Source organism: Sinocyclocheilus anshuiensis, unplaced genomic scaffold (assembly GCF_001515605.1).
Source record: "Sinocyclocheilus anshuiensis isolate Anshui unplaced genomic scaffold, SAMN03320099.WGS_v1.1 scaffold880, whole genome shotgun sequence".
In the NCBI taxonomy this organism is placed as follows: Eukaryota; Metazoa; Chordata; class Actinopteri; order Cypriniformes; family Cyprinidae; genus Sinocyclocheilus; species Sinocyclocheilus anshuiensis.
This window is the reverse complement of record NW_015548254.1, coordinates 840,554-853,624: the sequence shown is the minus strand read 5'-3', so window position 1 is coordinate 853,624 and position 13,071 is coordinate 840,554. Positions and strand designations below refer to the sequence as shown.

The window sequence follows — 13,071 nt, the reverse complement described above, 5'->3', positions numbered from 1 at the left end:
GTGCATCATGAACAGTGAGTGATCTGCCTGCTACAGTATTTTTCTCTGTGCGTCCGTCTTCAGCGTCTCTGGCCTGTGTTAACGGGCGTTTACAGACTTCATATTTTCACATAAATGACATTTTGGAAAACGATTGCATTGCAACGCAGTTTGTGCGAGTCCAGAACAGAGACGAGTTGCTTGCAATAAGACAAAAAACGGCCGGTTGCCGATCGCGTAAGTTCCAGGGGAAGCTCCTTAAGTTCGTCCATCCTACACACATGTGACTGACCGCTCGCTCGCACCAACAGGAGGAGGAGGGGCCGTGCTACTCTCTACACTGCACTCAACCTGAGGGATTCCTACACTTTCAGTCTTTGAGGAGACATGAAAAACAGCGCATACCGCAGGAACGGTATAATGGAAAATATTAGCGGTTTTGAAACCGTGACATTTTCAAATCGCGGTATACCTTGAAACCGGTAATCGGCCCATGCCTAGCTGAAATATTGCGGTTTCCCCGGTAACGGCTGTACACAAAGCAGCTCCGCGCTCATAAACGTTGCTTTATCAGGAATTATATGTCAAATTAAATTAAAATACCAATGACACGTTTCTGAGGACAGTCGGTTCCCTTCAGATACATTCAAATAAAGACATCCGAGCCGCGTTTTGACTTGAAACATGCAGCACTCATATTTATTCAATGACACCATTGTGTTTTGAAGTTTAATCCAGCCGTATCGCAACTCTTATCTTTCTGTCCCCAACTGTAAGACCTCTTGAAATTATAATTAAGACATTTCTCATACCATTTAATGTATTTAAAACTTTTTATGGCCTTAAGTTTGATAAAACTCACTTTAGGAGTTAAGGACCCGCGGGATATCTGTATTTAAGATAGCCCGTTGGGCAGAGTGGTGATACATTTTGGTAGCCCGACTGGAAAACACAATAGCCCCGGAACGTCGGGCCAACGATTTTGCGAGCCCTGACTAGCCAAATGATTAATACACAACCAAGATGGAAATATAGTACTGAAATGTCAGTAACTGAAAGCTTTTGCTTTATCTTGATGCTGCATCCACACATAGGTGGCAGTATCAAGTCCAAAAGACCAATGTACCAGTTTAACAACACTTCAGTGTATCACTTATGTGAAAATATTAGTTATTGAAGAATATCTTTCAAAACATTATGTAGGCCTATTTATTAAAACATCTACAACTGGACAGAACTTATTAAATTGGGCATTTACTGAGTGTAAATGTTAGGATGCAAAAATGCAGGATAAATTTTAGCATTGCTTTTTATGTCTGTCCAAGAAATAAGAAGTTCTTGTGTGAAATGGTTCTTGGTACTTGTATGAAATGCTAGGATGTTGTCATTAACATTCAACAGTCCTTAACATTAAATAGTCCTTGTTTGCGTATTTGTAGGATTAGGAGGGAAAGGACTGAGCAAAGATGGATGTGTACGACCCTCAAACTCTGGGAATTGTGGTGTTTGGTGGCTTCATGGTGTTCTCTGCCATTGGCATTACGCTTGTGTCAACTTTTTCCATGAAGGAGACATCATATGAAGAAGCCTTGGCCAAACAGAGGCAAGACACGGGCAAGATCCAACCCCAGCGCTCTGACAAGAAGAAAAAGGCATCTGAAAAGAAAAACAAGGCCAAGAAGAAGGAGGAGAAGCCAAATGGGAACCTTCCAGAACCTGAACCTGAGCCTGAGCCTATCCCTGAACCTGTGGTTGAGAACAGTGAGCCCAAAGCAGAACCCCAAGTTGAACCAGAACCCCAACCTGAACCTGTGCCTGTTCCTGAGCCTGAACCGGAAGTTAAACCCAAGCCAGTTGTACCTGAACCAGCTCCTAAGATTGTTGAGTGTGCTGTCCTTCCCACTCTAAATGCTGTGGTGGCCCCACTTGCTCCTTCCCCCAAGGAGAAGAAAAAGAAGAAGGTGGCCAAGATGGAACCGGTCCCGGTCAAACCTGTAGAGGTCCCAGAAGTTGTAGTTAAGGTGGAACCAGTGGTTGCAGAGGTGGTAGCGAAAGCAGCAGTTGCCCCTGAGGTTGCTGCTCCCCCTAAAGCTGAAGAACCCAAAACTGAAGCTCCAACCAAGAAGAAGTCTAAGAAGAAGGTTGAGCCAGGTGAGTATCCTTTGGACATATCCATCTAGGATCTAGGACAGATGTAATAGTAGCCGTTTAAACTGGCACTCTTTGCAATACCCTCATCAGTCCATCCTAATTTTGAATTTCTTTTAAGTGGTTTCTGTGGAAACGGTCAATGTCCCCCAGCCGTCACCATATAAAACTGTGGTTTCCAGTCTGAATAGTGCATCATTCAACAAATCAGAGACACAGAAACTCTTTGAGATCATCAGCAAGAAGGCAGGAAAGGACTCCTGGCAACTGGTACAAATTCTACACCAGATCAACCCCTCTTCAAACCCCTAATACATGTCTCTTTCTGTTAGCACCCATATCTCTTTCCTTCTTTTATTTGCAGGCATCTCAGAAGGGTGACCCATTGGCGGCATTGAAAAAGCAGCTGGAGGAGAAGGAAAAGCAGTTGACCGTTGAGCAGGACAATGTTGCTGCAGCCAAGACCCGTGTCAGAGAGCTTACAAAGGTGACGCCTGTCAATATGCATAGCTGAACAAACGAGGTTCAAGCTAGTTTCTACTCATGATCAAGCTTCTTCAGAGCAAGGTCTTGAGTGACTATTGAAAAAAAAAATATTTTTGTTGGTCCCGAGGCAATTTTCTGTGATGGACTGGCCATTCGTCCAGGGTGTTTCCCTGAGATGGTGAGATAGGCTCTAGCATCCCCACAACCCTACAAAGGATAAACGTTTTGGAGGATGGATGGATGGGACAATGTTCCGGTCAAAATCTAGTCTTAACACTATCTTTATCCGTAACATAACCATTAACTAATTTAATAACAGAGATATGATTGGTTGAGATTACCCTATCCCCATCTGTAAACCCCTAATTCTGACCCTTCCCCTTTCCCTATCTCATAAATCTGATTGGTTGATAAGAATGTTGTCCTAGGACCAACAATGACATTGAGACATCAAGAATATGTCCTATTTGGCAAATTGACATTAACCTTGAGGGTCTGGTTGGTAAACTCTATCTCTGACTCTCATTGCTCTGGCTAATAGGAGCTGAGTTCTGCAAAGAGCAAGATGACATCCGTAGAGACCCATATGAGCTCTGAGCTGAGCGCCCGTGGCCAGGAGATTGCTGCTCTTCAGGCTTGTATGCAGGATTCCGACCAGGAGCATGTTAAGGAGACACAACAGCTCAACAGCAAGGTCAGAAATCACCAGCCTCTCACACTTTCCTTCTCACTAAGCTGGGTAGTATGTTGTCAGGTTATTGAATGGTTTGTTTGTTTGTGTGGCCACAGATTCAAAGCCTGCAAGAGCAGTTGGAGAACGGACCGAATGCTCAGCTGGCCCGTCTGCAACAGGAGAACTCTATTCTCAGAGATGCCCTAAATCAAGCCACTAGCCAGGTCGAAAGCAGGTATTACGCACAAAGTCCCGTTGTAACCTTATAGTGTATCCAATGAAGTGTCAAACTTTGGTGTAACTCTTTCCACTCCCCTATAGACATGAAAAAAGTATACAAAAAATTTCAACTGGTGGATGCCAAACTAGGTGGGGAAAAATCCAATAACCTGAACAGAGGGAGACATATCTAGGGACCTGAGCGAGAGACTTGAGCATGGGTTTCTTTGACTTGGACCAGTGAACAGTTGCCCAGAACACACTAACAACCATATAGCAATGTGCTAAAACACACTCAGAAGACCTTAGCAACCACATTGAAATGCACTGGCAAATTTTGCCATCGAGTTTTGCCCAGACAAGCGCCACTTACGTTTTTCTTGAGAAAATATAAAAATCCGACTATTTGTGAAATTGCATTTGATTGGTGAAGAAATTACACTCGTTAGAACATGCAATGGCCTTAGTGCTCATGTGGGAGATGCAGGATCGAATCTGGTCTACACACCCCAAACTAGCTTTGAACCTGCATCCAGGTATAAAATGTCATATCCAACCATTTCTTTTATGTGAATCTGTGGCTTTTTCACGCACACAGGCAGAATGCAGAGTTGGCAAAGTTGCGTCAGGACTGTGTGCGTCTCAACCGAGAGCTGAATGAGTGCACGACCGCTCGGCATGCTGAAGAAGAGCGAGGGAAGACTCTGGAAACTAAGATGGCGGCTGCCGAAGAACAGCTAGCACAAACAAAAGTAGGCCCAAACCCCTGACCGCTTTCCTGTTATATTATCATTTTGAGGTTGTTGTGGTCTTTGTACCATGATAATTCAGTTTCACCTGGGTAGGAATTTCACCATATATATAACAATATAACTTTAAAGGGAATGCCTTTCTCTCAGGATGTTTTGTCTGTGTTTATCTGTGGGTGGGTTGGTTGGTATTTTTGTTTAGGTTTCTTTATTTTTCAGCTTAGCTATGCAAGAAATGTAAACCCCTGTGGTTAAAACTCCATGTCGAAATTTTAATAATACTATTTTTTTTTATATTAAACAGATAGTTCACTAAAAATTTAAATACTGTCATCATTTACAGTTTGTTTTTCCAAACCTGCATGACTTGCATTATCCCATACGATGAAAATATATGGTGAACACAGACTATCAGGCTCCAAAAAACACAAAAAAGCACTATACTTTGCTACTTTCCAAATGAAGCTGTACAATAGCTTTAGATTTAACTTAAATTTTGGCCTTTTACACAAAATATTGAATGGTTGCTTTGGGGTGAACTATTCTTTTTACTAGTCTCTCTGTCCATGTTTAGGTGTCCCATGTGGAAGCAGAGCAGGCTCTGCAGAAGAAGTTGGATCGCGTCAGTGAGGAACTCCGTGAGGCTCAGCACGGCAGCACCACTCTTCAGGCTCAAGCAGACGCAGCAAAAGAGCAAGCCAAGACCCTCACCGGTCAGTACACACAAACACACACATCTTTCACTTGGAAACAGTGAGTTGTAGAAGACATTCAGAGCCATATTCTATTTGTAGCAACTTTAAGATGGTAATTATTTCTGTTTACAGAACTCCAGGAGCGTATGCGTGCTACAGAGACAAAGCTGAAAGACAGATGTGAAGAGCTGGAGATACTGAGAGCACAGCTGTCTCAGGAAAAGCCCTCTGTGGAGACAGAAGCAGCAGTGCAGGTGCAGATCCAGGTACAAATATTTGGCACTCTGATATAGTTGCCATTGCAATGCACCAAAATCAGGTTAATATCAGATACTGTACTGCATGTAACTTTCGGAATGAAAAATGATACTATTCTCATCCCTGTTTTGATTCTGTACAGAAGGAGGTTGAACATTTGAGGAGCAGGTAAGGTGAACTCTGTTTGGATTCATATGAATGAATCCCTACGTTTGGTTAAATTTTTTCATATTCAAAGTTTAATGGTACCATGAGTATTTAGATGTATTTGTTTGCAGTCTGAAAGAGAGGGAAGACCAGCTGACGTCACTGGAGGCAGAGCTTCATCAGCTGAGGGAGGAGTTTGAAACAGTAAAGAGGACTCAGGCTGAGGAAACTCAGAATAGGTATGATATTTAATGCTGAATTTAATTAATCTTCAAATTAAGATGGAATCAATCACACCTGTTGTTACTAGAACTTCAGTTATCTGTGCATATGTGGCTATCTAGTCTCTGATCCAAACATGGACCTGTTTTTCAGGGTAAATGAGGCCAACACAGAACGGAGGGAATACACTGCAGAGATTGACCAACTTAAAACTTGGTATGTAATACAGCTGCTGCTTTCTTTAAGTATATTTTGTAGACAATTTGGATTGAATTTCTTTCTCTCTCTATCCATCAGTCTGAAAGAGAAAGAGGATTTGGTGGCATCCCTACAGGCTCAGCTGGAAAAGATGGAAAGTGTGAGTGGAGCATTTGATAATATTTGCATGTGTGTAATACATGTTAATTGATTTATAATTGTATATCAACAGGCTGATACCACTGAAGCAGAGCCACCGTTTGAAAAGTAAGAGATTTTACTTTTACACCGTTACACTGTTTTAAAAGATTTTTAAATTTTTTTTGTCAATTCTTTCAGATATTTGCCACTTTTTTTCCCTATATGCTTCTGATAATGACTTTTGGTTTTGTAAGTCTGGAGAAGGACGCGCGCATGATCTCACTGGAGGAGTAACTTCAACAGCTTAAAGAAGAGATGGAGAGAATGAAGGCCAAGAGCAATGTGAATCCATCTCTACCCTTCCATCCATACTTATCCAACTTGTCCATTTCTGCCTATCTGTCCATTCACATCTAACTATCTTTCTTGTCATATCTACCCAACCCATGGGTCCATGCCTACCCAGTCTGTCTGCCCATATCTACCCTACCTGTGCATCCATCTCTTCCCATTTAGTTCTTACATACCTATTTCTACCTACTTGTCCATCTATATCTACCTATCCATCCAACTGCTTTACTATTCATATCTACCCAACCTTTTCATATATACCTACTTGTCCATCTATATCTGTCCATACAACTACCTTGCTGTTCATATCTACCAAACCCGTCAGTCCATATCTACCCAGACTGTCTGACCATATCTACCCAACATGCTTATATATAAACCTACTCATCCATCCATATCTACCTACCTATGTGTCCGTCTATATCTACCCAGTCAGTCCATTAATATCTACCCAAACTGTTCATATATACCTACTTGTCTATCCATTTCTACCTAAGCGTTCGTCTAAATGCACCTACTCCTTCATCTATAACTACCTCTGCATCCATGTCTAACTACCTTACTGTTCATATCTATCCAACTTGTCGGTCTGTCCATATCTACCCAGCCTGTTTGATCATATCTACCCAACTAGTTTATATGTACCTACTTGTCCATCCATATCTACCTACCTATGTGTCCGTCCATATCCACCCAGCCTTATCCATTCATATCTACAAAACCCATTCATATATAGCTTCTCATCCATCCATATCTGCCAACCTATGTGTCCGTCCATATCTACCCAGCCTGTCTATCCATATCTACCAAACCCATTCTTGTATACCTTCTCGTCCATCCATATCTACCCAACCCGTCCATGTCTATATCCATCAATATCTATCCGTCCAGCCATATCTAATCACCTGTCTGTCTACATCAACTCAACCCGTCCTTCCATATCTACCCACTCATTTGTCCATATCTGTCTATGCCCATCATATCTGCTCTGCACATCTGTCCATATCTAACCTGTCTGTCCATCCATATCAAAATACCTGCCAGTTCATCTGTCTGTCTATCCCTTAATACATCCAGCTCTAAATTACAAATCTATCCACATCTGATTGTGGTGTGTCGGTGTGTGTTCAGGAGCTGCGTGAGAAGAACTATGCTGCGGTGGAGGCTTTGGCTTCTGCTGAGAGGCTCAGTGAAGAAAGACTGAGCCAAGCCAAGGCTACACAAGTAACCCTGATATACACGCACAGTATAAACACACACTTAATTGTATATCTACACAATAAACAAAAACCATGAAGAATGGCGTGTTCATTATCATCAAAATGCTGTAGTTGGCTAAAACTACACATTTCTTGTGGTATAATTCAATTTCTTTTAGTGATCAAAGGCTTGTGTGTGTGTGTAGAGTGAAATTGAGCAGCAGCTGAGCTCTTTCCAGACAGACACCAGAAATGCCTTGCAGAAACTCTTCCCTCACATCAGCATAGAAATGCATCAGGTTAGAATTTGCCCCTTTTTTTTAATGAAATGTATACCTGTTAATAGTTTTCAAACAGGTACAGGTAATTTGATTAAAAAATGCATGTTGTAGTCAAACTGGCTGGAAGCTTTCACACATGAAGCACAGAAGACCCTGGCACACAGTCCAGCAGAACAGCAGCACACAGTGTCAAGTTCAGATTTGACGGTGAGAGATCATCTCTATGCACACGTATCTTCAATGCACGGTTTTTCTTCTCATGTTTTATGCTCATCTGAATATGTGTCAGGATTTGCAGCAGAAGCTCGCCCTGTCAGAGGAGAGCCAGAGGTCACTTCAGGCCGAGTGTGAACAGTACAGAACAACTCTCAGTGAAACGGTACAGTGATACATGCAAATATTGACTAGACTTTATTATTTAAAGCAGGTCTTTTAAAAAAGTACTTTTGGCAAATATGTTTAAACTGATTTACACTCACATGAGACTTCAGTCATATCAATGGTCTAGAAAAAAGTGGTTCTTATCATGGCGGCTGCCATGTCGACATCAGATTATCATTTTTTTTTCATACATCCAAGCCAGTAGGTATCAGTAAAAACCTGAAGAGAAAAAGTGCACAATAAATTAAAGGACTCTACAGAAGTAGTGATGAACGTCAAGAAAACAAATGTAAAAAATCTTGCTTTAAAAGCTATGGCTATAGAATAAAACATTCATAATTAATCTCATAATGTATATATTTAAAAAGCAGAATAAAACCGTCATGTCAAATTCTGTAAATGTAACTTTTTTTTTTTATCTCTAAAATTTTTCATGAAACCTTGACTTTTGTAGGCCTTCATAAAGTTTTTTTGGGTAAATGTGTTTTATACAGGAGAGCATGCTGAAAGTTCTGCAGAAGAGTGTGGAGGACGGTGAGCTCACATGGAATTCAAAGATTTCAGATGCTGAGCAGCAAAAACAGGTGGTAAGAACGTCCTTCGCTGATGTTGGATTTGTGACCTTTTACTACATCCAAGTGGTTATGCTTAAAGGGATAGTTCACCCAAAAATGAAAATTACCCCATGATTTACTCACCCTCAAGCCATCCTAGGTGTATATGACTTTATTCTTTCAGACAAATACAATCGTAGTTATATTAAAAATATCCTGGATCTTCCAAGTTTTATAATGGCAGTGAATGGGTGTTATTTTTCAATAGTCCAAAAGAAGTCCAAAAAAGTGCATTCATCCATCATAAAAAGTGCTCTACACGGCTCCGGGGGGTGAATGAAGGCCTCCTGAAGCAAATAGATACATTTTTGTAAGAAAAAATATCCATATTTAAAACTTTATAAACCGTAATCTCTAGCTTCCGCTAACTGTTGTATGCATGTACACGAGAGAGTGGCGTTCCAGCGGATGAAGTAGATGTAGCGTAAGCTCCGGTGAGAATATGCTGATCTCACGAGAACCAAGTTTTATAAAGTTTTATATATGGATATTTTTCTTACACAAACACATCGATTTGCTTCAAGAGGCATTTATTAAACCCTTGGAGTTGTGTGGAGCACATTTTATGATGGATGGATGCACTTTTTTGGACTTCTTTTGGACTGTTGATAAATAACACCCATTTACTGCCATTACAAAGCTCAGAAGAGCCAGGATTTTTTTATATAACTCCGACTGTATTCATCTGAAAGAAGAAAGTCATCTAAATCTAGCATGGCTTGAGGGGGAGTAAATCATGGGGTAATTTCTATTTTTGCGTGAACTATCCCTTTAAGTTGTATGGATCTCCCACAGGCCCTGGATCAGGTGAAGGTTCTAGAGGAGACGATAGAGAAGATAAATGCTAAAACACAAGACACGGATCAGGTGCATGCTTACGTTTAGCATTGTTCTTGAGTTTTGGGGACTTGTTATCGGGTTTCTGACTCATGTTGCTTTAAAACCAAATGAGTTTTCCAAATGTGTTCTAACAGAGACGTATGATTTCTCGGTTCTTTGCAGCTGAAGGGGCAGGTGATGCTTTTGGAAGCACAGCTGGAGAAACAACTGGAGTCCATAACCATCAGTCAAACGTATGCAGAAGAGATGTCTCAGGTAAAACGACCCCCCCACCCATTGGGTTTAAATTAAAATTACTGTAGTATTTTGATATTTCATTTTCATTTAATTCCATTTTGGTTGATCTTGGTTTATTTTGAAGGGATTTTATTTTAAATGCACTATTTATATTTTATTTCATTTTCACTTCATTCGATTTCAGTTGATCTCAATTTATTTATACCGTTTTATTTTGCTTTTTTAATTGAACTGAATTAAATTTAGATTTTTACTTTTTTTTTTCTTTCTTTTTCTTTTTGTCGTTTATATTATAATAATGTTTAATTTAAGTTTTATGTAAGAAGTCTTCCGTCTCCCACGGAAAGTAAAGTGACTCACTAAGGTGCTGTTTTTATATTCTTCTCAGCTGAAGGCATTGCTATCAGAAACTCAGGTCCAGCTGGTATCAGCCAAAGCGGAGGCTCAGGAACAGAGAGCAGAACTTTCACTGGTAAGTTTCACATGGGTTTGTCTCAGGTGGACACTTGGGTTTCTACTTTGAGTGACAGCTGTGCGTTACAGGTCAGGCAGGAGCTACAGGAAGTGACTTGGCAAGTTCAGAAACAGGAGAGCACACAGTCTACTCGGGTCAATACTGGTTGTGCATGTATTAACTGTATCTGTTTTCATTTCCCTGTGTGTTTTGTGCATCTTGTGTTCTTTGTCTTTCATAAAAGTCTTTTGGTGAAGGAGGGTGTAGCATGTTTTATGTATTATGTGCTGCCTGGCATGAAGACAGCTCTCTGGCATGATTTTTTGTCTTGAGCGATTAAAGTACACGCCCATGTGTACATGTATATGCTGTTGTGTCCTGCTGTGTGAGGGTATTGTAACTGTGACTGAAACTTACATCTCATACTCCCCAATGTCAAACTTTACAGGTGAGAAAACAGCTGGAGGAGGCAACAAATGAAGTGCAGACAGAAGAGGACATTCCACAACAGGTTGCAAGCAACTATGAACAGGTGACTCATTTCAGAGGGCTGTTTGGATCTCTTCATGCTGGATGACAACATAAAAGCTTGTCCATTTAATATTAAGGACTCTAATAAACGTAAACAAAAACCAGATCAATAAAATTGCCAAAAGGACCTAAATTAATCTAATTTTAAATAAAAAATAAATTATTTCATTTATATTTATATACTTTTTAAATATTTAATTTGATTCATTTCCTTTCATTTGAGTTTATTTTAATTATTTAGATTTACACTTAATTCTATATTTTGAAGTGATTTTATTTCAAATTAACTAATTTGATATATATATATTGTATATATAATTTATTTCGAATTTTTTTTAATTGAACTGAATTTTAGTTCTTTTTTTTTGTTTTTCTTTTTATTGTTTATTAATTTAATAATTAATAATTTTTTTATTTTATTGATTTTCTTTTTGATTTAATTTCATTTTAATTTTACATTTATTTAGATGTTTAATTTATTTAATTTGAGATTTAATTAATTTGATTTTGTTTTAAATTTAAAAAAATTATTTTCATTTTTTATTTTTGTTTTTGTTTGATTAATTTTAATTCGTTTTTATTTCATTCATTTTATTTTAGTAAATGAATTGTATTTCGATTTTTTATTGAATTAGATTTTTACATTTTTGTTTCTTTTTGTTTATATTATATTAAATTTGAATTAAAAATTTTTAATGAAGTTTTATTTAGAATATTATGTAGACTATTATTCACAATTTGAAATTCTTAGGGTGTTTATATATGTATTTTTCCACTCAGGCTCAGAAGTGCATCAGGGATCTCGAGGCTCAGTTAGAAGAGTTGAAAGCTGCTGGAGAAGGACCAACTGCAGAACTAAAGGTTCCTACAACACCTCTTCAAAATCTCAAGTTTAAACCGGCATATACAGGAACTCTGCTCTCTGACAGTGTATGTTTTGCATGTGTCTTATGTCAGGAGAGACTGGAGAAAGAGAAGAAGCTGACGCGAGACCTCGGCCAGGCAGCCACTAAAGTTCAACAGCTCCTGAAAAGCACTCAGGAAGAGATGGACAAAGAGACCGAGACCGTGAAGAACCTGCAGGAACAGTTACATGGCAAGGTACATTATAAACGCTTTCCAAACAATCACAAATGTAGGGCTGTCAATCTTTGCCTAGCATATATTTCATATGGAATGTATCAGTAACCTTGACTTTTTTTTTTTCTGTCCACAGGAAGCCGAAGAGTCTAAAGAAGGAACATCTGTTTGACAGAATAAACCCAACAACTCAAGTGCCTTAATTGTTCTTATGCATTACTTTTGTATTCTCTGCTACTGTAGCAAATATGCTGACTGTTATTAGCCAGTGAGGTTTGTTAAGGGAGGAAGCATAACAATATATTTTGTACATTTTGATCATTAGGTGACTGAACACATCTCGTAAAGTTATCGCAAAACCGCTCACAGTGTTAAAAGGGAGCAGTGCTCGAGTGAAAGATACATGATGACTTGTGCAATCGCTCTTTTTCTCTTTTGTTTGCATGTTCTCATGAGGGTCAATGGAAGGAACATTTCATGATGCAGCAGTGCAATACAAGCTACTACACTTTTGTAGTCGGCTGGTAACAAATGTGATGATATAATAATAAACTATGTACTTGAACATGTGGGTTGGTCTTTACTTAAATCAAGTAGTTCATACTTGGACTACTGTGTTGAAAAGTTTGGGGTCAGTACGTTTTTTTTTTTTATATATATACATATATATATATATTTTTTTTTTTTAATTAATACAAGAAGTTTCAACAAGGATGCATTACAACAAGGATACTCTTATAGCTATACTCAAATAGCTAAGTTATTTTAAATAGTAATAATGCTTCACACTTTCAAATACATTTAAACATTTTACCAACCCCAAACTTTTGAATGATACTGTAAATATGTATATGTAATTTAAGGGGGTCTGAATACTTTCCGTACCCACTGTATATATATATATATTTATTATTATTATTATTATTTGATAAAGTAAAATATTTAATCTAATTTACTGATCTGATTTTTTTGGTTGTTGGTGTGGATTAATACATACATTTGCACACATAGGGCCACAGTAAATATTTTTCATTATTTTATATTTGTATGACACCAAAATGTTTGAGTGCCTGAACACTGAGGAGATATGAATTGTGATTGATGTATTATTTGCTTTAAACGCTTACAAAAACGTAACTTTAAAAATCTCATTTCCTGTTTACTACATCATATATACATAATATTTTA

The 13,071-nt window shown here is 38.7% G+C and overlaps 1 protein-coding gene across 1 annotated transcript in view; it reads left to right on the top strand.

The window, feature by feature from the left end:
- The window catches only part of LOC107655391 (ribosome-binding protein 1-like), a 16,031-nt gene extending 3,583 nt beyond the window's left edge, over window positions 1–12,448 (top strand). Inside the window, 26 exon segments of the mRNA XM_016442862.1 lie at window positions 1,419–2,130; window positions 2,249–2,397; window positions 2,492–2,614; window positions 3,155–3,307; window positions 3,403–3,521; window positions 4,104–4,257; window positions 4,829–4,967; window positions 5,082–5,215; window positions 5,350–5,375; window positions 5,486–5,593; window positions 5,730–5,792; window positions 5,874–5,934; window positions 6,007–6,041; window positions 6,170–6,257; window positions 7,398–7,490; window positions 7,672–7,764; window positions 7,858–7,953; window positions 8,036–8,125; window positions 8,622–8,714; window positions 9,537–9,608; window positions 9,744–9,836; window positions 10,207–10,290; window positions 10,721–10,804; window positions 11,584–11,664; window positions 11,761–11,904; window positions 12,020–12,448. Of these exon segments, the coding sequence (XP_016298348.1) occupies window positions 1,446–2,130; window positions 2,249–2,397; window positions 2,492–2,614; window positions 3,155–3,307; window positions 3,403–3,521; window positions 4,104–4,257; window positions 4,829–4,967; window positions 5,082–5,215; window positions 5,350–5,375; window positions 5,486–5,593; window positions 5,730–5,792; window positions 5,874–5,934; window positions 6,007–6,041; window positions 6,170–6,257; window positions 7,398–7,490; window positions 7,672–7,764; window positions 7,858–7,953; window positions 8,036–8,125; window positions 8,622–8,714; window positions 9,537–9,608; window positions 9,744–9,836; window positions 10,207–10,290; window positions 10,721–10,804; window positions 11,584–11,664; window positions 11,761–11,904; window positions 12,020–12,055 (3,096 nt within the window). The 5' untranslated portion in view covers window positions 1,419–1,445 and the 3' untranslated portion in view covers window positions 12,056–12,448.
- Window positions 12,449–13,071: the final 623 nt, after the last annotated feature.